General features: G+C 43.3%; 2 protein-coding genes across 10 annotated transcripts in view; both read left to right on the top strand.

The window, feature by feature from the left end:
* Nucleotides 1–16,871, top strand: part of kif13a (kinesin family member 13A) — a 36,501-nt gene extending 19,630 nt beyond the window's left edge. Inside the window, exons 8-40 of one of the 8 annotated variants that reach the window (XM_072394395.1) lie at nt 267–401; nt 515–627; nt 717–828; nt 937–1,149; nt 1,250–1,360; nt 1,451–1,585; nt 2,756–2,886; nt 3,131–3,217; nt 3,307–3,482; nt 3,625–3,844; nt 4,196–4,358; nt 4,485–4,628; nt 4,728–4,877; nt 4,973–5,137; nt 5,251–5,424; nt 5,505–5,656; nt 5,757–5,889; nt 5,979–6,125; nt 6,686–6,718; nt 7,617–7,716; nt 7,801–7,927; nt 8,020–8,075; nt 8,149–8,273; nt 8,970–9,146; nt 9,247–9,339; nt 9,475–9,627; nt 9,977–10,054; nt 10,163–10,222; nt 10,321–10,408; nt 10,510–10,661; nt 11,346–11,516; nt 13,431–14,631; nt 14,786–16,871. In XM_072394395.1, coding sequence (XP_072250496.1) covers nt 267–401; nt 515–627; nt 717–828; nt 937–1,149; nt 1,250–1,360; nt 1,451–1,585; nt 2,756–2,886; nt 3,131–3,217; nt 3,307–3,482; nt 3,625–3,844; nt 4,196–4,358; nt 4,485–4,628; nt 4,728–4,877; nt 4,973–5,137; nt 5,251–5,424; nt 5,505–5,656; nt 5,757–5,889; nt 5,979–6,125; nt 6,686–6,718; nt 7,617–7,716; nt 7,801–7,927; nt 8,020–8,075; nt 8,149–8,273; nt 8,970–9,146; nt 9,247–9,339; nt 9,475–9,627; nt 9,977–10,054; nt 10,163–10,222; nt 10,321–10,408; nt 10,510–10,661; nt 11,346–11,516; nt 13,431–14,631; nt 14,786–14,919 — 5,409 coding nt within the window. In that variant the 3' untranslated portion in view covers nt 14,920–16,871. The remainder of the gene's footprint in view (nt 1–266; nt 402–514; nt 628–716; nt 829–936; nt 1,150–1,249; nt 1,361–1,450; nt 1,586–2,755; nt 2,887–3,130; nt 3,218–3,306; nt 3,483–3,624; nt 3,845–4,195; nt 4,359–4,484; nt 4,629–4,727; nt 4,878–4,972; nt 5,138–5,250; nt 5,425–5,504; nt 5,657–5,756; nt 5,890–5,978; nt 6,126–6,685; nt 6,719–7,616; nt 7,717–7,800; nt 7,928–8,019; nt 8,076–8,148; nt 8,274–8,969; nt 9,147–9,246; nt 9,340–9,474; nt 9,628–9,976; nt 10,055–10,162; nt 10,223–10,320; nt 10,409–10,509; nt 10,662–11,345; nt 11,517–13,430; nt 14,632–14,785) is intronic. The other 7 variants (XM_072394396.1, XM_072394398.1, XM_072394397.1 and 4 more) reach the window with 7 other exon arrangements.
* A 1,329-nt stretch (nt 16,872–18,200) lies between these two features.
* rbm24b (RNA binding motif protein 24b) lies at nt 18,201–23,594 on the top strand. Of its 2 annotated transcripts, none has more exons than XM_072394403.1 (4): nt 18,201–18,535; nt 18,880–19,003; nt 19,163–19,229; nt 21,988–23,594. In XM_072394403.1, exons 1-4 carry the CDS (start codon nt 18,365–18,367, stop codon nt 22,349–22,351), a joined length of 726 nt encoding a protein of 241 aa, XP_072250504.1. In that variant the 5' UTR covers nt 18,201–18,364; the 3' UTR covers nt 22,352–23,594. The 2 variants fall into 2 exon arrangements, with proteins under 2 accessions (XP_072250504.1, XP_072250505.1); XM_072394404.1 differs by having other exon boundaries at nt 19,163–19,217.
* Nucleotides 23,595–23,665: the final 71 nt, after the last annotated feature.

Below are 23,665 nucleotides of genomic sequence, written 5' to 3' on the forward strand. Positions count from 1 at the left end.
TATGCCAAGCCTTGGCACGTCCTTCCTTAATGACGTTAAAACATCTCCACCCTGTTCCTCTGTGCTCTGCTATGCCTGATGTCAGTGCACTGGGTTTCCCACTGTCTGGTGTGACCCAGCTAAATAAAATGGAAAACAGCCATTTACTGTAGTCATAACAATTCTTTTCCAGATTAGTTTTTAATCTGTTTTCAGACTGGCAAAACTTCAGCAGTGACTAATAATGCTGTCTCTCTCTGCCCTTACCTTCTGCTTTATCCTTTTAGGACATTGAGGTGTTGATGTCAGAGGGGAACAAATCTCGCACAGTTGCAGCCACCAACATGAATGAGGAGAGCAGTCGATCGCATGCCGTCTTCAGTATCATTGTCACACAAACGCTGTATGATCTACGGTCTGGGGTTAGTTTATTTTTTGCTTTTCACTTTTCTTGTTCTTTTTCCACAATAACACTTGTCTATCTTTGTCCTTGAAATGTAACTGGCTTGGGTTTGATTGTGTGTGTTGTAAACAGAATTCAGGGGAGAAAGTGAGCAAGATGAGCCTGGTCGACTTGGCGGGAAGTGAGCGAGTTTCCAAGACCGGAGCTGCTGGGGAGCGACTCAAAGAAGGCAGCAATATAAACAAGTGGGTGTTCTTTTTATTGATTGATTGATTTATTACATGTTGACTTGCTGCTCGTGGGAGTCCTCCGATGTATTTTTGTGTCATTTTAGGTCACTCACCACATTAGGCTGTGTGATTTCCGCTCTGGCTGATCAGTCTGGAGGAAAGGGAAAGGCTAAGTTTGTGCCTTACAGAGACTCAGTCCTCACCTGGCTTTTGAAGGTTTGACCCACAAATGACATATTTTGTGTAACTGGTTGTTGTAAATACCTGTTTCATACTGTCAGACTAGAAAGAACATTTTAGCAGCTTTGCTTCCTTTGTCTTCAGGACAACCTTGGTGGGAACAGTAAGACAGCCATGATAGCCACAGTGAGTCCAGCTGCTGATAACTATGAGGAGACGCTGTCCACGCTGCGCTATGCCGACAGAGCCAAGAGAATTGTCAACCATGCTGTGGTGAACGAAGACCCTAACGCTCGGATCATTCGAGAGCTCAGGGAAGAGGTTGAAAAGCTCAAAGTTCAGCTCTCTCAGGCCGAGGTGAGAAGAGAGGCGGACTGAGACAAATTGTGAATAAGTTCAAACCAGATTAAACGCCAATCGTAAGTTTCTGATCGCTTTCTTCGTTGTTTTCCATCAGTCTATGAAGGCTCCTGAGCTGAAGGAGAAACTGCAGGAATCTGAGAAACTCATTCAGGAGATGACGGTCACCTGGGAGGAGAAGCTAAGAAAGACCGAGGAGATTGCCACTGTGCGCACATGAGTCACAATAGTGTAAAACCTGAACTCTAATTCGGTGTATTTATATGCATAGCTACACTGTTATTATCCATGTTTACAGGACCGTCAGAAGCAGTTGGAGAGCATGGGCATCTCTTTGGAAACTTCTGGCATTAAAGTGGGTGAAGACAAGTGTTTCCTGGTCAATCTAAATGCTGATCCTGCACTAAATGAGCTGCTGGTTTACTACCTGAAGGTAACACAGTTCTTACAATGTAATAAAAAATGTATATATTTTCTTAACTGCAGTACCTTTATGACTAATGGTCAGTCCCCTTTTTGCCTTTCTAGCTTTGCCATCAGCAGATTGCGGTCTATACAGCTCAGTAATTTATATGGTTACTTTAGATGTAGCAGCAGTTTAATATATCGGGTAACTTTTCAGTGTATGTTTAGTCTACTAATCATAGTGTGATGTTTCAGTTTGTTCTAACAATCTGTCTGTTTCCTCCATAAATAAAAGATTAAACAAACTGCATGTCAGTGTCACTGTTCTAGCACTTTGAATTGCCTCATGTACGAATTTTGCTCTACAAATAAACTTGCCTTGCTTTCTGTGCACATTTACTTTTGTTTTTCTTTTCTAATGAGACCACAAAATGAAACAAACAGATGTTTCAAACTGATATTTTACACCGGTTTGAGGCTGTCTCAATCACAAAACTCAAGTATTTCATTCATTTTCATACAAAGAAATGGGCTCAACCTTAGATTCTGATCGTCTGATGCCTCTATTTGATAGTTTAATGATTCACATACACCTCGGGAGGTCAGTAACTTTGCCAGAGAAAGCCAGTTTCTGACTCCCCTTCGCTGCTGTATACTACCAAAGAATTTTGATATTACCCCACATTTCTGAACAGTTGTATCTACCAGTGACTGAGGTTCTGTAACACTGAAGCTCACATGCTGTGGGGATTCAAAAGACAGTGGTATATTACCAGAGAGGAGTCCAGTCAGAGCAGATCAGGGACAAACAACCAGCTAGTTGGACCTGTTAAAGCTGAGGCATGTGAGAAAACAGTCTGCACAGACTGCAGAACAACAGGCCTTTGTCTGGCCTCTGTAAACCAGCCTGGCATATCGGTGAGGAATGACTACGGTAATGTGAAATGGGTTATTACACCCTCTAAAAGCTGCCGTGTTTGTTTAACAACGCCTCCCTTCCACATAGGTTTTTTTTTCATTTAGGCTGGTTATTTCCGTAGTTGTGATGTTCCTGAAATTGAAGAGTTCTTGCATTCATGTTTTTGCAATTTTCTCATGCAAACTGGATCAATAACCAAGTCTGACTCAGAGGGCCAAGTGTTATTATATTCAGATCTGTTATTATAGTTCTGTGAATTTGTCCTCCACCTGTCTGTAGGAACACACGCGTGTGGGTGCAGACACCTCTCAGGACATCCAGCTCTTTGGGATCGGGATCCAGCCAGAACACTGCGTCCTGGAGCTCTGCGCAGACAGTGATGTCACCTTGATGCCAATAGGAAATGCCAGGTGAGCTGTTGTACAACTGCTTTCAACGTATTTGCTATCTGTCTGTCTCTCTTTCCTTTATGGATGACTGAATTTCAGAGTTTCACATGACCTCACCGCACAGGAATCTCATGATCTGAGCTCCTACACTTTGATGTCAGGACCATGTCTCCCTATTGCTACAGAAGGATTGGTTTTTTTTTCCCAATGCATTAGTTTTCTGCAGTCAAAGTGGAATTCCTTTGCCATCTTTGTGTTTTTACAGGACTTGTGTGAATGGTACAATGATCGACTCCTTAGTGCACTTGTGGCATGGAGACCGAATCTTATGGGGAAACAATCACTTCTTCAGGTATGAGATCCTCAGATCTTGTTGCCATCTTCGTCTAGCTTGCGAACCGATGTGAAAAAACACTGCTGAGTGGTCGTGTTGCTCTGTAGGATAAATCTGCCTAAACGAAAGCGGCGGGACCGTTTGAAGGAGTTGGAGAGAGCTTCTCCTAGAGAGAGCTTTGTCGAGGCAGATGTGGAGACGGCCAGTGAGGCCTCCTCTGAGCAAGACTACAGTTACGAGTTTGCCCAGATGGAGGTCATGATGAAGACTCTTGGAAACAATGGTACGATTAGGGCAACCTGCAACCTCTCAATTTGTATTGTTTGTATTGTAATTTAATGCAGGCATTGATGCTCAGGTTTCAGTTGCCTTTTTTTTTCTTCTTCTTCGTAAAAAGTTTATTTTTACGTTTATATTTCATGTAGACCCCATGCAGAATGTGGTCCAGGTGTTGGAGAAGCAGTACCTGGAGGAGAAGCGGTTGGCTCTGGAGGAGCAGAGGCTAATGTATGAACGAGAGCTGGAGTCGCTACGACAACAGCTGTCCCCTGAGAAGACATCACATCATCACCGCAGCAGCAGCGAGCGCCTTACTTTCCCAACGCACACGCCACACAGCAAGCTGCGACTGTGGACGGAGGAGCGGTTAGTGGAGTGCACACACAAGTCACGTGCGCGTTTAGTCTTATTGTCGTTGTTTTTTGTTTGTTTTCTGTATGCAAACCAGCCCGACCCATCATGAGAGCCAGTCTGCATGCCTTACCCAACCAAAAGTACTCTCCATTAACCTGAACCAGCCTAACCACGAGTTGTGCACGTGTGCAGGACACTAGTAGATGTTCAATGTGTCACTGAGTCAGATTTTTTTCCAATTCGACTTGAATGATCAATAACTGTATACATATACATACATGTATGAACCTCATGCATAAAAGATGCCAGATCTTCATCCTCACAATTTAACTGTGCGTGTCTGTATGTGTGCGTTTGAGACAGGGATGAGCTTTTTCGTCAGAGTCTCTCTCGACTCAGAGAGCAGGTCGTCAAAGCCAACACTTTGGTGCGAGAAGCCAATTTTTTGGCAGAGGAGATGAACAAACTTACCGACTATCAGGTCACCCTTCAGATTCCTGCAGCCAACCTCAGTGCCAACCGCAAGGTCAGACCTCTGAACCCACACTTATTAAGAATGACCATTTGTTCAAACTATCTGTGTTGACCTTAGGCCACAGCTTTGAGCTTGTAGTGCCCAATCTGAAATGTGTCTAAACCCTTTTGTATGTAGCGAGGTGCAATCGTGAGCGAGCCTGCCATTCAGGTGCGGCGGAAGGGGAAGGGAACCCAGGTGTGGACCATTGAGAAGCTGGAGAACAAACTGGTGGACATGAGAGACCACTACAGAGACTGGAAAGAAGACACAGAGGAAACGGTAACAAACAGAGGACCACAATGAGGAAAAGATGAGCAGAAAACCAAAATATATATATATATTTTTTAATAATGAATGTGTTCTTCTCTGTTTTTCCAGTATCACAAAGTAAACGGTAAACGCTGTGATCCGTTCTACGAGGCTCACGAGAACCACAACCTGATAGGAGTGGCCAATATTTTTCTAGAGTGTCTTTTCCATGATGTCAGACTGCAATATGCTGTCCCAATCATCAGCCAGCAGGGAGAGGTGAGGGTACACCAATATTTTCTTACAGTTTCTTATATATGACTGTTAGGATCATTTGGATTATAACAGCGATCACCTTATTTTGCTTGGTACAGGTAGCAGGCAGGTTGCATGTTGAGCTGATGCGAGTGAGTGGAGCTGTACCCGAGCGCCTGTCTGGGGGAGATGACTCATCAGAGAACTCCAGTGAGAGCAGTTTCTATGAGGTCATGGACACAAATGGAGAGATCGTCCATATGGCCAGGAGGCTCACCTGCAGGGTAAGAGTCACATCTGAAAATGAAATGTAGCTGAGTCTGGCATTTGAAAAGTGCACTGCTGAGATTACCAATTAAAAAAATCTCCATCCCCTCTGCCTGTCTTGCTGCTGTAGGTGAGGATCAGGGAGGCGACAGGGCTGCCGCTCAATCTGTCCAACTTTGTCTTCTGTCAGTACACCTTCTGGGAGCATGGTGAGCCCACTGTGGCTCCTCCCATGATCAGCCCAGACAGGCCTTCACCTCGAAGCCCAGATGCTCAGTTCACAGTCCAGTTTGATCACTGCACGGTAAAGAAAAGAAGCTGCTCGTTGTTTCACTTGCTCTGGACTCATTGCTCTCCAAATCATCGACTCTTTTCTTTTTCCAGGAGTATGTTGTGCATGTAACAGATGAGTTTTTAGAGTTCATATCGGATGGAGCGTTGGCCATTGAAGTTTGGGGTCACCGCTGTGCCGGGAACAGACGTTCACTCTGGGAGTTAGATGCACTGGAGGCCAAGACCCAGACGCTCCGAGACAGGTTCGATGTATCTGCTGTTTCTCATGGACTTTTGCACTTCTGAACATACGCTGATATTGACATTTCCCACTTTACTAACCCTGGCTGTTGCATATTCAAGGTGGAGTGAGGTGTCTCGCAGGATCGAGCTGTGGGTCTCCATCCAGGAGCTCAATGAGCAGGGAGAGTACGCGTCTGTGGAGCTTCAGCCTGGAAAAGACATTAGCACAGGAGGAGTATTCCAACTCCGACAGGTCTGACCAACACTAGGGAGACGTTTCCCTGTAGTTCAGACTGGCTGACCTGCATTTATTTAATGATATAATTGTATTTCTGCGAGCAGGGTCACTCCAGGAGGCTGCAGGTGTGTGTGAAGCCCGTCCAGAACTCGGGCACTCTGCCTCTGTTGGTGGAAGCGGTGTTGTCTGTCTCTATTGGCTGCGTGTCAGCTCGCTCCACCAAACTACAGAGGCCACTCGACAGCTACCAGGTAGGTAAAATACACATTTTGTGTAACACGCATGCCAGTTGGACCATGAGAAGACTGTGTTGACATTATTAGAAAACTGATTTGCAATTGGATCAAAGCAGATGTGTCTTTGGAACCGTGTGCTCGTTTTATGCCAGAGATATCCGGTATTATGCTGATTCAGCCAGAGTATGTTTAGTCATTCTCAAGTTTCGTTTCTCGACTGAACCCTCTGGGTGGCTGGCGGTCAAACTAAAGAAGGCCCAGTAAAACACAAACTGACTGGCACAGTGTTGGTTCTGTTAACATGCACTGTTGTGTCCTGTGTAGGATTCACAAAATGACAGTTTCTTAACCATTAAAGAGTTCGTTATTATTTCCACTTTTGTAATAACGAGAAAAGAAAGAAGAAACTGAGGCTTTTGATTATTTTTAAGGTATTGTTAAGTCAGAAACATATAACCCTCCAGTGCATACTGTTCTTTGACATTATTCAAGCAGTGCATGGTTTTCTCTGAGCTATAATCTCAGAGCCTTTGCCGGTTTCCTCACTTTTGACTGAGTGTCTTCTCCCCTGCCAGAGAGAGGTGGAAGACGATATGGATAGTTATCAGGTACCCTCTAAGTCTCCTGCTGCTGCTCCCCCTGTAGTTCACTCTGCAGCATGAAGGAAAACCAACTGATCGTGTGTTTGTGACGAGGCATTTTGCTGAGGGCATGTGAGACGGGATGCTGTGCCTCTGTCGGCTAAATAAGTGCTTCATTAAACAGCAGCTGCACACATGGATGATTTCTGACGCTGTAACTATCAATCACCTCAACCATTTTTTGGCAGCCATCAATGCAAAACACACTTCCACCTGTAGCTGAGCTCCCAGCCAGCGCAGCATGTCTGCCAAGGTCTCGTCCCGCGCTCCCCCTCCCCTCAGGTTGCGCACTAATGCTACTGTTTGCTTGTCGCCACTGAAGAGCTGCAGAAATATTAACCCTCACTTAATCGCAGGGGCACTGCATGGCTGCATGATCCACAGTACTTTGCATGGTAAGAGTGTGCTGATGTCAGAAGAGTAATATGGTTGGCTTTGAGGTCTGTTGAGTACAGCTGATATTTCAGAGGGAGGTCGGCTCTCTGTGCTTCTCTGCCACACATTCAGGTAAGTCTTTTGATGGCTGTTGCTTCATTTGTGTGCGCATGCAAGCGTGCGAGACCTGGGTTACTAAGGGGCTAAATGGAGGTCTCATGGAAATGAGGGATTTTAATAGTTGTTCTTTTTTTCAGCCAAAATTGCATAACCTAAGGCTTTGATTTTTAACATCTTGGATTTGGGAGCAGCTATTAAGTGTAGCTTCTACTTAGCTTCTCCAATATATCTTCTGTGCCTATATTAAGGTACAGTTAGGGTAAACAGCCTCGTGAACACCCACCATTCCCTGGTAACATTTCTCGACGCTCTGCAGCAGGTCATCTGCCTCACTGAGCTAACATTGATTCTGGTCTCTTTGTGGTTCCAGGAAGAAGATCTCAACTTTGTTAGGGAGCGCTGGTCAGATGCCCTAATCAAGCGCCGGGAGTATCTCGATGAACAAATCAAGAAAATCATCAACAAACATGGTGAGTTATAGCGCTGTACAGCTGGAGGAGCCTAATCAACTTTGTCCTGATTAAACATCTTCCTTCCTCGCTGTACGTGTCCAGAAAAGTCAGAGGAAGACATTGAGCGTGAAGCTCGGCTGGTGGAGCAGTGGGTTGGCTTGACTGAGGAGAGAAACGCGGTGCTGGTACCGGCACCTGGCAGCGGGATACCTGGAGCTCCTGCAGACTGGTAAGAGGAATGGAATCGGCATATACATTGCATTCACTTCATTTTTGTCCCTTTTACGACTTTCATTATCAATTTTATCCAACTGAATTTAGGACTCCACCTGCAGGGATGGAAGCTCACATTCCTGTTCTCTTCCTGGACTTAAATGGTGAGGCAGAGGTGTTGTTATTCACAGATTCTCTTTTGGCTTTCAAAATACTAACCGTCTTTTATGCCACCAGCCGATAATCTGACAGTGAACGAGCAGCTGACTGGGCCTCATGCTGCAGGCGTTAACTCTATCCTGCCCAAAGAGCACGGCAGCCAGTTCTTTTATCTACCCATCATCAGGCACAGTGGCGAGGAGGTAAGCAACAACTTTATTGCCCCCTTGTGGACAAAAAGAGAACCTAGAAAACACATGAAGAGTTTATTTTTTGCTCTTCTGTTTCTAGTGCAAAAACATTTGAAAGAAAAAGTTTGTGAACCCTTTGAAATTATCTGAATTTCTGCATTGATTACTGGTGTTCATAGATGAAACAATCAGTCTAAACCAACCTAACAAATTAACTTCCTTTTTTTTTTTTTTTTTGCCCGTCTGGTTACTGACAAAGTCCACTCTTCCTGAAAAAGAGAAACATTAATATTAGATTGATTGTTGATTAACAATACATATCGCAGCACATTTAACAACATTTATAGGAAAATGTTTTGATGAGGCAAACAATGTAAAAAGATGTGTATTTGGGAGTGAAAACTGTAAGCTAACAAAATGGTCCATACTGGGAAGCATCGTGGTTTGGGGCTCTTTTGATGCCTCAAGGGATGAAAACTATGCAGCCATTGAGAGAACAATGACATTTTAAAAATTTACAAGAGAATATCATGGCAGCAGTCCGTGACCTGAAGGGCTTTGATAATGCAACAACACAATGAGCCAAAGCAGTAGGGTTCAAAGAGAAGATTTTAAAGTTTTAGTATGGCCAAGTCAGCTCTCTGGGCTCGCTGGCTCCAATGATCTCTCTCACTAGACGACTGCTGAACTGCTCCTCTGATTCCCCAGGTGTTGGCAGTGTGCTCCTGGGACTCATCCATTCATGATTCTGTGCACCTCAACCGGGTCACTTCACCTCACGAACGCATCTACCTGATAATCAAAGCCACCGTGCAGCTCAGCCACCCCGCCTCCATGGAGCTGGTGCTCCGCAAGCGGATTGCTGTCAACATCTACAACAAACAGGTTAATGCTCGAAGGGGTTGAAGGTGCTCAGCACACGGCAAAGAAAAGGTTGCGTTTTATTGATCGCCCTTTTTTTTGTTTGTTTGTTTGTTTAATACAGAGTTTCACTCAGAGTCTCAAGAGAAGAATGTCTCTGAAGAACACACTTTACTCCTGTGGTGTCACGTATGAGATTGTTTCCAACATACCAAAGGTACAACTCTGGTTCTGTGATTGAATTAGTTATTCTACAGATTCATCTGACATACTGTTTTGTCGATGATTTGCAAGAGATGAGCTTGGAGTTTGTCCTTATCAGCCCTTTCCTTCTCCTCTTCTGTCTTTCCAGGCCTCAGAGGAGCCAGAGGAGAGGGAAACCTTGGCCCTCATGGCTGCTCGTGGGGACAGCGAGGAGACTCGGGATGGAGAAACCTACATAGAGAAATACACACGAGGAGTTCTGGAGGTGGAGAACATCTTGAGTCTGGAGAGGCTACGACAGGTATTGTACACAGTGACACTCGCACTGTGAAACATCAGTGAACTCGCAGAAGCATTTGTCAGGACAAACACCACACCCGCAGCTTTTCCAGCTTCTGCTCTGCTATCCATTGGAACCACTGAGTCTAATCTGGCACCAGCCAGCCCATTTTCCCCCTCAGCCTTGAAGCCAGCACCCTCTTATTGTCGCCTCAGCTAGCGCTACATTCCTGTGGCGATCACAATTAAGTGCAGTCTCGGTCTCTGAGGTTCTGTTCTTCAACTTAATCCAGTTCTGTACCTTTTTGTATTGATAAAGTATCCTTCAAATCAGTTAAATTTAAAATTCTCTCCCTAATTTTTCTCTGCAGGCTGTGACAGTGAAGGAAGCACTTGCTACCAAGGGGAGACACTTAAGAAGGAGTATCAGCACACCAAATGTACATAATGTAATTAACACATCTCTCACTGCATTGCCTCCTGACCATAAGGAAATAAGGACATTTTGTACTGTAAAGCTTTCAAAACGGCTGACAACTTGTTTGTCTTTTCCCCAGTCCTCATGTAGTAAGATAGACCTGACTGGTTGTGAGGATGAAGAGTACAAGATTCAACAGGTATGGTTTAACTACAATTTATACACATTTTTCTGTAACTATTTTTCTTCTGCATGTTTATTAAAACCCTGTGAAGTTGACTGAGACTTAATGTCTAGGACCACTGTGACCATGTGGACAACACCAGCTGCAACCCTCAAGATGGTGCCCTTTGTGCCACCCCCATCAAAAACAAAGAGAACCCAGGTAAACCAGACACTACCCACGTGTAGCAGCTGCATAACATCTTCGTTGTCTTTTATACGATGAAAATTACGACGGGATTACCACTGAATATTCCCTTACAGGCCCGGTTCCAGAGAGTCCTACCTTTTTCAGCGCCAGCTCTTTCAAAGTCCTCTCACCACAGCCGCCTAAATTCCTCAAGTCTCTACTTCCTGTCAAAGAGGAGAACAAAGCGAAGAAAGCCCTGGAGGCCCGGCCACTTCTGGGACAGGAGGTAAAAAGGACAGAGTTGAATTTGCTTTCTATCAAGTGGAAAGCGCTCATGTGTTTGTTTTTGCCATTCTGTTCTCATTATCACAAAGCTCTTCCACAGCCTCGTATGTCTTTGTTCAGTCAGTCAACTGTCAGTCCTAATTTTCACAAAAAAGACAAATTGCCCTGCATTGCTTGATGACTTTACTTTTTTTTTCAATAATATATTTACCATAAAGCACATGACTTATGTCTCAAGTGTTACTTGGTACGTAATAATTGGATTTTCCAGATAGTTTGCGGCTGTTCTGATCATTTCAACTAACCATGCATTCTTGTTTTTTTGGGGTGAGCTAAAAGAGGTGCAGGAACTTACTGTTGATTGAGAGTTTGTAGTCTCGGCTTCAGAGGTGAACACTTCTGAAAGCTGCACATTTAATGCACATAAAATATTTCCCTATTTGAAACTATATTCTTTTTTTATACATATATAAAATGATATCAAGTGCTCTGATGATTTCTTGAGCTTACGCTAAAGCGAGGAAGAACTTTTGCAACAGTAAGAAATTCTGTTCCTCGCATTTAGGGCACTTCAAGTATTGTTTTTGTGAAATGTCAAACTGCATGGCACTAACTATGTGACTGGCCCGTCCAGCTCCATGCATGCTGTGTGTGAGTGTGTGCTGTTATTCTGACCCATCCGCAGAGCATGCGCTCATGTGTGGACAGCCCTGCACTGCTCCCCTCTCCCTGCTCCTGGCTCCGACCCAGGGCAGGCAGCGAGGGCCACTGCAAGCCTTCCACCACAACCTCCACCTCCACCCCCACCTCCACTCCCACCAGCAGACAGCTCAGCCACACACTGCCACACACTGCTGTAAGTGCTACACGTGCATACATACATAGGAGCTGTACACATGCACTTGCTGACACGCGCCGGCACGCTAATTGTTCACCCTTACACTGCTGCAGCTACTGTCTCACACTCATGCACACCTTCATAGACTTTGCTTCAAAGTCACATAAAGCAGGGATGTCAATATCCGGTCCTGGAGAGCTGCTGTCCTGCAGGTTTTAGATGTTTCCCTGCTTCGACACAGACTGTTCAAACAACCTTGATGGGTTCAGTTTAAACTTTCAGCCACAACTAAGAGACTGGAGGTGGGCAGTCTGAGCAACCCCGCCACAATTTCTTAAGACAGTCGAGTTTTCGTTCTTGGTATAGTACTACTCAGTTAGTCCAGTTATAAATTCTTTAGAAGATCATCACCAAGGCAAATAATCAAGCAGCAGTAAAAAAAAATACAATGACTCAACTGAACTAAAGTATTGTGTTGATTCTAGCTAGTTTTAAGGGGTTTCTAGGGTTTCGGAAACACGAGATCTCACAAAAGGACAAAGTACTTTTAGGGGTATTTTTTTACTAGTTGCATTCACGCCACAGATCCAAACATTGCTGCAGAAATTTTACAAGTAAACACGTTGACTTTGCAGGTTCTGGTGTCCCACTTGCACATTCAACCAATCACAGCACAGTTGCGTTGTTTCAGCCAATCACTATACGGCTGCATTGCTCCTCTCATGCTGGGAAAGCTTCTCAGTTTGTCCTCAGTTCCGGTTCAAGGTGCAGACAAAAAAAGTGAACTGGAAGAAGTCCCTGTGGTCACTACTGAAATGTTTGGAAAAGTATAGACATGAATTTCATTGATGTCCAGGTCTGGATAACAATTTAAAAAAGAATGGAAACAAAAGAGCATGATAGACTGTTATCCCGATTCATTGAATAAACCATCTTTTTTGTGGTATTTGGATCAAGTAACCACCATTGTCAGAGTGATCTTGACTTTTTTTCAAAGGGACGACAAAGAAGACTGGCATACAGTCGAAAAAAACCCCTCCTATGCAGAGCTGATTGCTCCTTTACGTCACAGCCTCCAGCGCAGTTTTGCCTCATTGTACCAAATTTCGAGTTGAAAAGAAAATGTGTCTAATGTTTTTGATTGGGATATACACGGCATATCGAACCATCCCTCAAACTTCACTTGAGTTTAATAGCCATTTTAAGTTCGCTACCATCTTCAGTTGTTATTAGCTCTGTCTCCGTGGACTGGGTTCAAATATATCCCCTTCGAGATATCAGCCACATGTTAGAAGGCGAACTCCCCCAATGTGTCGCATGTTTATGGCCGTCCTTTAAGATTATCATGTTCACAAGTTCCACTAACAGTAGAGACCATACTGCTTTCTCAAAAAACTTGAGCAGTAGTCTTTCTAGCCCCCCCCTTTAACAACAAACCAGTTCTGTTTTTCTCATGACAGCAGCATGAAACAAATATTAAATTTATCTTAACATTTATTGGTAGTGCAATGATTTGTTTCCATGGAGGCAATAGATAAATGAAAGGCCACACATATGCTTGGTGCATATGGAATGGTACCCTCTCAATGGTTGAATCTGTGGTGAAACGCTCACACCAGTAGAACTTGTGGTAGAGGCTCATGAGATGGTTGAAAAGGGTAACCATTGTGCTGCAGTTTCATGCGGGAACAAACGTGGACAAAACTGTAAAGCAGAAAAGAGTAAAGTTCTTAAACACAGGAAAATATGCCTACAAATTCACACACATTGTGTTCATGACCATCATCACATTCTACCATTTCTGTCTTCATTCTTTTAAGAAATACATTCTCTAAAAATACAATTCTCTAGAAATACAACTCTAAATGGGCCATAGCTAATATGATGTATTTTGGGCTGTGTCTTTTGTTTTTCTGTTATTGTTTCGATCAGCAGGACTCTGATGACGAGGAGACTGTTGTAAACATGACTCTGAATCTAAATCGAGGCCCACGGGATCGAAGGAGCTTCCAGACTTACATCCCAGAGGACTTTGCAAACTTTGAGGACTACAACGCCACTCTAGAGAGCCAGGATGGGTTTCGCTCTGACTTAAAGGGAAGCCGCTGTGGGGGTGGAGAAAGAGAGGTGTCCCGTAGCCCCACGGCCAGCAGCTGCACTAGTGGCTACTTTTCACAAAGTGCCTCCAACGCCACGCTGTCAGACATGCCTTTCAGTACCAGTGAGAGCTCTGACCACTTGAGCTGCACCTCCAGAGACTCTCAAGACCCTCCCGGCTGTCCTGCCGGAAGAGGCCACACCCAAACCAAAAGTGTTTCTGCAGGGAATGACACCCAGCAGCCACCTCTTTCAGCTGACCTGCTTATCAATTCTGCCTCCTCACCTGTCAATATTCCCAATTGCACAGAAAAGCAGGACTCATTTCCATTGCCTCATAACTCTGTTCTCAGTACCAGCCTGGAGTTCACTGACTTTAAAGGGGCGGATGACAGTATTAGAGAAGGTGATTTAGCACATTTTACTGAGAGATGGGAGCAGGGGGGATTGGAGATTTCTGCAGACCAACAGCCGAAACTAGATCGTGTAGAAACATGTGGCACTGACAATCAGCTTTTCTCTGATGTCTCTAGAAAGACATCTAGTCCTGAAAATGCTATATGCAAAGGTCCTAATTATGAAGACCCTGTTCACATAGCTCTACCCTGCCCCAACACAGGCTGTACCCCAATTAAATCCCCAATTTCTTTATCTGGCAAAGCCCCAGCCCCATCCTCAGCCCTCATAATTCCCTCTCCATCAGTCCCACGTCCAACATCACCATCTGTGGTCAAATCTTTAGTTACCGCCCCATCCTCTGCCCCAGCTCCAAGAGCAGGAGGGGAACCTCCAATCCAGGAGCCTGCCCAGGGGGATCTGCCCCATGGGAGTCCCTGCCCCAGTCCAAACCCCAGCAGTGCCGAACCCTCCGGGGACTCCAGTGGGGATGAGAGCACCCCTGTTGCGCAGCTTCCTGATTGGATGGCACCCGGGGAACAGGTGTGGGTGGGGAAGAGAAGAGGAACAGTCCACTATGTGGGAGGGGTGGAGTTTGCAAAGGGCATCTGGATTGGTGTGAAGCTGGATATGGCAGTGGGTGAGTCCCTTTGAAGTGCTTCACTATATATTCAGGTCTAATGTGTAATTCATACCAAACTGCATTTGTTTTCTTCTGCATTTAAAAGCTCTAAATGTGACAAATCATAGAGAAGCCCTTAATTCAGCTTTATTCATGCTTGACCCTCTCTTAGGTAAGCACAACGGCACTGTCCAGGGCAGGGTGTACTTCCGCTGTCCCCCAGGCCATGGTGTGTTTGTGAAGCCATCTCGGCTAACCAGAGGACCACCCTCCATGGACACAGAACCCCAGACTCTGATCAGATAGGACCCAAAGAAGGACTGATTTTCTACCGATTAACTGGGACCCAAGAGTGTTGCTGTGTCTGACCTTGAGGCCGACTTATGACCACTCAAGTCTCTGAGCTCATGCATTCCTTCTGTGTGGATGCTTTGCTTCAGCATATATTACCTGTGCATTTAATGAAGGTATTTTTAGTTACCGTTCACTGAAAAAAAAAGAATCACTATGCACATATCTGAGTTTTCTATACGGTCATATTTTTATAGAGGACTTAACTTTTAACAGGGAATGGAAGACTACCCACATACTTTTTCTTACATTGGTTCAGAACAGTATATATAATATTTTTGTATGACAATGCAGCCCCTTCTCTGAGGCTCATAATGGAGTGATCTGGGATGTGAAGATTAAGAATGTACTACTGTTAAAAACATTGATATTTACATCAATCTGATATGTCAGGGCTAACCAAAGAACTACGGTTCCATATCTGCTGTTATGAGTAATATGCTATTTTTCTAATGTTGCATATATGGAGATATACGCTATAAATAGATGTCCAAGTAAAGCTTAGTGCCATATCTCGAAGAGTAATGCCACATACCCTGAACGTAGGACAAGTCTGCAAAACCTGAAAGCTGCTTTCAGGGTTAGCAGTTAGAAATGATCCTGTTGACGTACTGTAACACTGTGGAGGAAATTATCCCTATCCAGCATCGGACTGATGCTGTTTGAAAGCTTGCACTGGAAAGGGTTCTTGGAGGGTTCACCAACCATCTTCTATATTGGTCTGATAAAACATTTGTAAATGAAGAAATGTGTGTCGTCGTTCGGATCCGCCCGAACCAAGCCACTAGGCTTTGTGAGAAGCTTGGATATACTGATGCCTTACTGCCCTGCTTCATTAAAGAGAGGCACATAAACCCCAGACTACTCAATGGCAAGTTCACACAATTAGCTGATCTGTATGGACCTGAAATCTGTGTGTATCATCAAGTCCATCTGTATTCAGAATGCCATCCTGCCTTGCTAACTGATTAATTGAACGCCTTTTTAACCGATCGACCATCTGCATTCTGTGTGTGAACTGACTGAAGTGAAACCACGTGTTAAAAGGTACTCAATGCATTTTTTTTCACATGTTGGATTGGATGAATGCCTGACAGTATCAAGTTACAGATAATGGTGCATAATTAGATTAACGGAGAAGACGAGTGGTCCTATGAACTACATTTTTATGGAAGTGGTGAGCTGTGGAGCTGAATAGAAGTGGTTGAATATTGAAGCTGTAATTTCAAGTACATGAAAAACGACCCAAGACCTTACTTTAAAGAAGAGAACAAAGCTGCTCTCCCTAATAAGGAGTTGTAAATAAGTATGTATTTGAACATAGTATTTACGCTATTATAATGTACAGAATTGTATTTATAACGTATCTGTTTTAAGTGGTACAAAATGTTCTAGAATAGAACATTTGCAATCAGCGTGTGTGTGTGTTGACTCTTTATTTGAGTGATTCAAGTTGATTTCATGCGAGTATTTTTGTATGCTTAAGCAGTATGGTGCAATGTTTACCACGTTAGATTTTAGACGCACAAGGAGCATAGATAGCTTTTTTCTTTTTTTTTTTTAATATCATTTTCCTGATTTGGGGATGATGTCTGTCTGATAAACAAAAAAACACTTCTGAAATAAACTTCAATCTTACTTGGAAATTGCATCATAGGATTTTTCAAAATGTGTAACTATAATGCAGGAGAATAATGGCTGAGATTATCGGTTTGTGTTATATGTTGGAGTGCTGTTTATCCAAGACTTAAATCTGACATCCATTATAAGAAACGTTTACACCGACAGGTGTAGTTTCCTGAAACAGAATATCCCCATGCCCTGTTGGGACATTATAAAACTGCAGCATCTTTGCTCAGATCTTTCTGTGCGCATTCTCAGTAGACAGCTATATTGCACATTTAAACCCATCCTACCTTAGATTACATTGTAGTGGTCGGTGTTTTACAAGAAAGGCCATCATGAAGCGTGATTACCATCGGAGAGGAACCTGACTCATAACTCTTAGATGATGTTGGCAGTGGATGCTTGCCTCATTTTCTAACTTATGCAGGCGGAGAAAATACTGAACACAAACATGTAAACATGGTGCTCCCAGAGATGATGCCTGCAGGCAATGGATGGGTTATAAAACAAGTGGGCATCTGGGACCAGGCATCCAAGTCCACCGAACCTTTCTACAGGTACTGTGCATTTAAGCAACAACACCAGAATAAAGAAAAAAGAAAAACAACTTCAAATCAGGCAGCTGTGGTCATTTCTGTGTCTATTTTGCATGTTTTTAATGTCTTGGTCATATGACTCTTCCTGATCATTTTACGTCTCTTTGTGACAGATTCCATTCTTTATTGACTCTTTCCAGTCATGTGAGTCTCTGTGCTATTCTGAATCTCTTCATTATTATTAGTTATCTGTTTCTGGACCATTTTGCACCTCTGTACCATACTAAATCTATGGTCATTTTATGATTTGAGGGCATTTTGAGCATTTTGGTTATTATTCCTTTTTTTTGTGTGTGTTTTCTCTTTAAAATTTTGCAGGTCAAAAATAGGGGCTCATAACCCACTGGATAGGTCCCTAATAAGTAAGTTTATTGAGGTCAAATGCGCCCATGAGGTCAAACACAAAAATACATATTCTGTATGTCAGCAATGAAACCTTAGCTCAATCTGATGATAAATAAAATTTACAGAATGAGTTAAAATATTTTTAGGGGGAGAAAAAGCCATACAGTGGATAAAAATGCTATTTTTTATTATAGCTATTACTGATGTCATGGACATTTCAAACCCTAGTATTATTCTACAAGTACAAATAAACAATTGATAAGTACTTAGACTAATTTCAATACCTTAAAAAAAGTTAACACTGAAATAGGAGTATTTTGTCTGTGTGGATGCTTTGAAGCTTTCATTTCGTTCTTTTCATTCGTTTCCCCTTTTTGTGAGGATAGTAAAGATGATTATATTTACAGAAGCTAAATGTAGAGCTCAGTAAGGGGGCGAATAATCATAGTCTGTCCACAGCCCAGAAAATGGTGCGAAACTTGTTCGAGTAACCTGGCAAAATCCAAGCACGGACGAACAAAGAGCCCGTGCTCCTGCTCTCCATTGTGCGTCCTTGCCACTGTTTTAGCAGCTGTGCGACAGTAGGCAGCCTGAGCACTTTGTGGTGGTCTGGATCTGGGTGGAGTTAAGTTTCTGTGTCACACACGCTGACAACTGGGGAAACTTCACAACAAACTAACAGGTGTCCTCATCCTCCTCCTCTTCCTCCTTCAGAGCCACAGAAGTCAGTCACATTGCCGGGGGGCTGCGTGTCCGCGCCGCAAACTCAACGCTCTTCTTGACTTTATCAGACCTGAAAACTCCCGCGTAGTCACTTTAATACACGTCCACAAATGATGCACTCGGCACAGAAAGACACCACCTTCACGAAGATCTTTGTGGGGGGCCTCCCGTACCACACTACGGACGCAAGTCTGAGAAAGTACTTCGAAGTGTTTGGAGACATCGAGGAAGCTGTTGTTATCACTGATCGGCAGACGGGGAAATCCAGAGGTTATGGATTTGTAAGTAACAGCTTGTTGATTTTGTTAAAACTGACAGCGGACATGCACAGGGTCAGTCGAACAGGGCTGGCACTGGGCTTCAGTTAGGGCTCACTGTGCCGTTTCCTGCTCTGACATCAGGTTAAAAATTGTCCGTTTGTTGCTCAGTGCTGTGGCAGAAACAGACTTTAAAACTACTGGAACAGTATTTGTTGTCAGGCATCGTTCAGTTAGGGAAGGCCAAGCTTTTCAGCATAGTTGAAGATGATCTGACTCATCTCGGGTTTTGATGTCACATGGTCGAATATAATCTGTGACAAGACTGAACAACATGAGCTGAATGGAAAATGTGCTGTTGCGTTCAGGTGACCATGGCAGACCGGGCCTCGGCTGACCGAGCCTGTAAGGACCCCAACCCCATAATAGATGGAAGGAAAGCCAATGTGAACCTGGCCTATCTGGGGGCCAAACCCAGAGTCATTCAGCCAGGTGAGGAGAAACATATGTTGAGATGCAATCCAAAGTAAGCAACGAACTCTCTTTACATTTGGATTATTAATGCTGACACATATGTATGTTTCTGCTTCGTTTGAGGGCAGCCTCGAGATTTTACACAAAAGTCTAACAGTTGTCTGTCTTGATTTTCAGGATTTGCATTTGGTGTGCCTCAGATCCATCCGGCATTCATCCAAAGACCTTATGGGTATGTAAACTGGTAAAACTCGAACGTCTTTAACAAAATCTGTCTGTAAAACATGGACCAAAAAAAAAACAAAAAAAAACAGTTGTTTGTTATGATCACATGTAATCTGTTTTAATTGTTTTCACCTTGAATGAGGACATGTGAGTGTTTATGTGTTTTCCTCTGCGTGGGGGTTGACTGTGAAGGAAGTGCGCATTTGTTCCAAGCCACTACAGGACTTGACTTCACGCTGTCTATCTCTTTCTGATCCGACAGGGTCGGTAACGGTTAAAATAGCTGATGAAGGGACATGATGATTTGAGGAATAGCTGAGTCTGCATTGGGCAGAGCACTAAAGTGTTACCTGTATACTCTGACATACACAAACGAGCTGAAATGGTGACTAGATGCATGGAAGTCTTTGGTTTTTGTTTTTTTTTTCCCAGTTTTTTCTATAGTACATAGACTGGTGTGTGCCTTGTTTTTCAGTATGATGTGGTGTTCAGCTTAACTGTGTGCCTATTTCTACTTGCAGTGGGGGAAGGGGGGCGTGCAGGAGGGGTTTTTTTTGTGCAGACTTTATCAGTATTGATAGGGAGTTATAACTCTGCAATGGAGTGTTGACTTTTTTACCTCTTAATGATTTTTGCTTTAGCCTGTGGTTTATTTTTATTTAATTTCATTTTTTTTTCACGGTTTCTTGTTTAACATGAAATGTTTTGTTGTCAAAGGGGCGGCTGATGATCACTCACAGAGTTCATTTCAATTTTGATCCCCTGCAACAAAACAAACTCTGGCTTGCATGCAGGAGTTCTTTTTCTGTTTCCTTACCCATGATGCTGTGTTATTTTTTCTTTCTTTTTCTTCTTCTTATTAACCTATTCTTTTCACTTGTAGCTCACATCTGCAGGCAAGCGATACTGGGCATTCATTTGATGCTCTGCAGGTTTTCTTGTCACTCCAGCGGCTTCATTCTAAAAATGTGTTTGTCATTCAGAAAAAATAACGATAAACACAGAATATGTTTGAAAATCACACGAAAATAGTTTGGAGTCTCGCAGTAAACTTTGTCCAAACAAAAAAAAAAGGTAACCGAAAACAATGAGGCTCTTAATCAAAACCGTGCAAAACTATTTTCAGATTATAGATGGCTTTTTAGTATAGATGAATTATTTAGCTTGGAAGGAATCATTTAAAAAGTCACTTTGAAGATCTGGACAGACTCCAAACGCCGCAGGACTGTAGGTAGGAGACAGAGATCTTAGCGGCTCCCTTAGACAGCAGCTGTTGGCTACAGTGATCTGCACGGCCTCTCAAATTCAGATGGAAAATGGGAGTCACTCAGCAGTGCTGTTAATAATGTATGGCACAGACGGGCCGCTCGGCTGTGGACAACAGGTGGGCCAAGCCATGCGCCCATGAAGGCTTTTGGTTATGTGCTGGGGATTACCCATGTGTCCTGGTGATTTACAAAGCACCTTTATTTAGCTCTCAACTTGCAGGATGACAAAATGTCCCGCTCCCCCCCTCTCTCAAAAGACCCGGTTAAAGATGTGCTTTTTAAGCATTTGAACGCATCAGAAAACAAGAAAGCCGCGTCGCTGCCAAACACCTTCACTGACTTCACGTAACTGTCCTGGTTCCGTTTAAAACCGCGTTCCTTCTGCAGGTACCGTACAAAAGCATTTGCTCTTGTTGACACTGTCCCGCTGTTTAATCAGGTAGGAAGCCTCCAGCCACCTAATAAAATATTCAGGAAAGTCACTGAAACAGTAGTGCAGCGTAAGGCCGGCGCTCTAGTTTGAAGAGCGCTCTGCCATGTGTTACTGAAGGAGAAGATCAGCTTGTCCTTTGGAGATGACAAGGGGAGCAAAAATAGCATGCTTCCAGCCTCTCTTGTCAGTCAAGTTGGCGTGTGTATGTTTGTGTGGGGGGTGGTATGTCTGTAGCAGGGGGAGGGGGGGCACTTGTCTGTGGACAGATATATTTCACACCTGTTCCTCAGTATATTTACTGAGGGTGACTTCAACACAAGTTTTAAGTGGGGACAAGTTTACCCAGATACAAAGGTTTGTATTTGTCCACTTACACGCTTCTGGATTGCTCTCATTGCTCTTCAAATGGACTCTTCTACTCTTACGCAATTCCTTCTTTGTTATAGTTAAGTTAATGTATTTGTTTTTGACAAAACCAACATAACAGGGCCTTTGCAGAACATTACCCAACTGCATTTGATAAGATGAAATTCCCTTTAAAAGCTGCATTGACAGCATTGTAATTTACTGCATTTTTAGCTGCTCATTTAGGACACAGAGAGCCTACTTTTTTGTGTTCGGGGACCTATTAACACGTGTGGGCATGTCTGTATGTGTGCTGTTGGTGTGACAGTATGTGGCCAGAATAATGTCCACTTCTTGTGTTGATATGTTGTGGTGTTTTGTGATAAGCTCGCATTTTGTCAAATATGGTTTTCAGTGGTTTTCAGTGGTGCAGAGCTTGGCTGTGTCAACGTTTAATGCCTTACTGTGTTTCAGATTCAGGTGCTTTTTTTTCTTTTTTTCTTTAAATTAAAAGCTGCGCTTGTGTTTCTTTGTGGTTTTGCTGCTTTTTAACTGTTGACTTTTAGGTAGGGTTTTTTTTTTCAGTTGTTAATGAATGGATTTGCTGTGCTCTGAAGACTGGATTGACATATTTGGCACCTGCTTTTCAGTTTTCCAGAGTTTAGTTTCAGCACTGGTCAGATGACCGACTGCAGCTCCGCTCTGAACGTGTGTGTCTTTTTGTCCCACAGGATCCCGGCCCACTACGTATACCCTCAAGCCTTTGTCCAACCCAGTGTGGTGATCCCTCATGTACAACCTTCTGCTGCTACAGCAACAGCTGCTGCTGCTGCTGCAACTTCCCCATACCTTGACTATACTGGAGCAGCTTATGCCCAGTACTCTGCTGCTGCCACTGCAGCTGCCGCCGCCGCTGCTTATGAGCAGTATCCATATGCGGCCTCGCCAGCACCAACAAGCTACATGACTACAGCAGGGTATGGATACACTGTCCAACAGCCACTCGCCACTGCTGCCACCCCGGGGGCTGCTGCTGCCGCTGCAGCCTTCAGCCAGTACCAGCCCCAGCAGCTCCAGACGGATCGCATGCAGTAAAAAACCCACAAAGACTAACTTTGAATCTAGAGAAAAAGGGAGGTCCCCTCCTTCAATGAAGAGTGTGAAGTTAAGAGGGGCAGACAGTAAAGGTTGTCACTCCCAAGTTAGAATTTAGCAGACCTTCTACCAAAGAGCCTGTCAAAAAAAAGAAAAACGTATGGAGACAGATGAGGAATTACTGTATATTTAATTCAACTGACATCAGTATTGGGTATATATGAATATTTAATATTTATTCAGCATTAGAATATTTCCTGTTAATTGAAATATACTCACTAGACCTCGTGAAACCATTGCTGAATTTTGTACGTACGGTGCAGTGGAATTAGTCCGAAAATCCCAAGTGCTTTCATGTCTTATCAGGTTTCTTCCACTACACTTTGAAAACCAACAAAAACACTTGCATATTCATGAGAACAGTGGGTTACAGCATCATTCACGTTTTAGTATTTAATAGTTTTGGACCATTATTTTGCTTGTCGAAGCTATGCATACATTAAGAGGGAAGTCAGTATTTTGTTAGGACTGTTGTCTCTTTTTTTTCTTTTTTTTTTTTTTTTTAAAGCATAAGCATTTGGAGTGATTTAGATTAGACACACTGAAAAAGTTCCCATTTAAACTTTATCCTCTTGATGGTACATATAACAGCTGAAGCTGGTAAAAGCACTCGTCTTTTCTTCCCTTTGCATTACACCTCAAGCAAGCTGAGCAAAAGGGAAGAAACACTGCTGAATGTGAATCTTTCATTTTGATAAAATGTTTCATAGTGTGCCTTTTAAATTATGCTATTTATGTATTTATTCTGGAGCCTTGCAGCAATAAACCCTTTTTCTTTTTTTCATGTGTAAGTATGGAGCCTGCTGTAGAACATGTTCACGTGTGCTGCTGCATTTCTCATGATGAAGAGCATAAGATGGTTATTTAACCTCGGATTAACAAAGTGCTTCCGTCTGTACAAAGAACAACTGAGTGGAAAGGTAGTAAGAAGCTCAAAGCTTTTCCTATTTTCTGTAGTTTTAAGATTTTTGTCTCTAAGGTTTGTAACTCTTAAATGTTGCTTTTTATACTTGACCAGTTTGATAATGGACACAGCTTTGTGGAACTGCTATCTTTTAAAATTTCTCACATTTCGTGTCTTTTGACATCAAAATTTTCTCATGCAAGGGCATCATCGGTTTTGCCTTGTAATGCATGACTCAAAATAATGTGATTTGGGAAATAAACTGAAATTTACCTTCAACCACTGTCTGTTGTGCCGTTGCTGCTCTCAGAGTCTCCGTGCTCGTTGTCATGGTCGGAAAAATAAATACA

This window comes from Leuresthes tenuis, unplaced genomic scaffold (assembly GCF_036924035.1).
Source record: "Leuresthes tenuis unplaced genomic scaffold, fLeuTen1.0.hap1 SCAF_10, whole genome shotgun sequence".
Classification (NCBI taxonomy): domain Eukaryota; kingdom Metazoa; phylum Chordata; class Actinopteri; order Atheriniformes; family Atherinopsidae; genus Leuresthes; species Leuresthes tenuis.

What these genes read in the sequence shown, in the direction of transcription:
- rbm24b (XM_072394403.1), top strand. Translation starts at nt 18,365, where the DNA reads ATGATGCACTCGGCACAGAAAGACACCACCTTCACGAAGATCTTTGTG. An exon ending in ACCCAGAGTCATTCAGCCAG is followed by an intron (nt 19,004 to 19,162) that starts GTGAGGAGAAAC and finishes CTTGATTTTCAG; the next exon opens with GATTTGCATTTGGTGTGCCT. An exon ending in CCTTATGGGTATGTAAACTG is followed by an intron (nt 19,230 to 21,987) that starts GTAAAACTCGAA and finishes TTTGTCCCACAG; the next exon opens with GATCCCGGCCCACTACGTAT.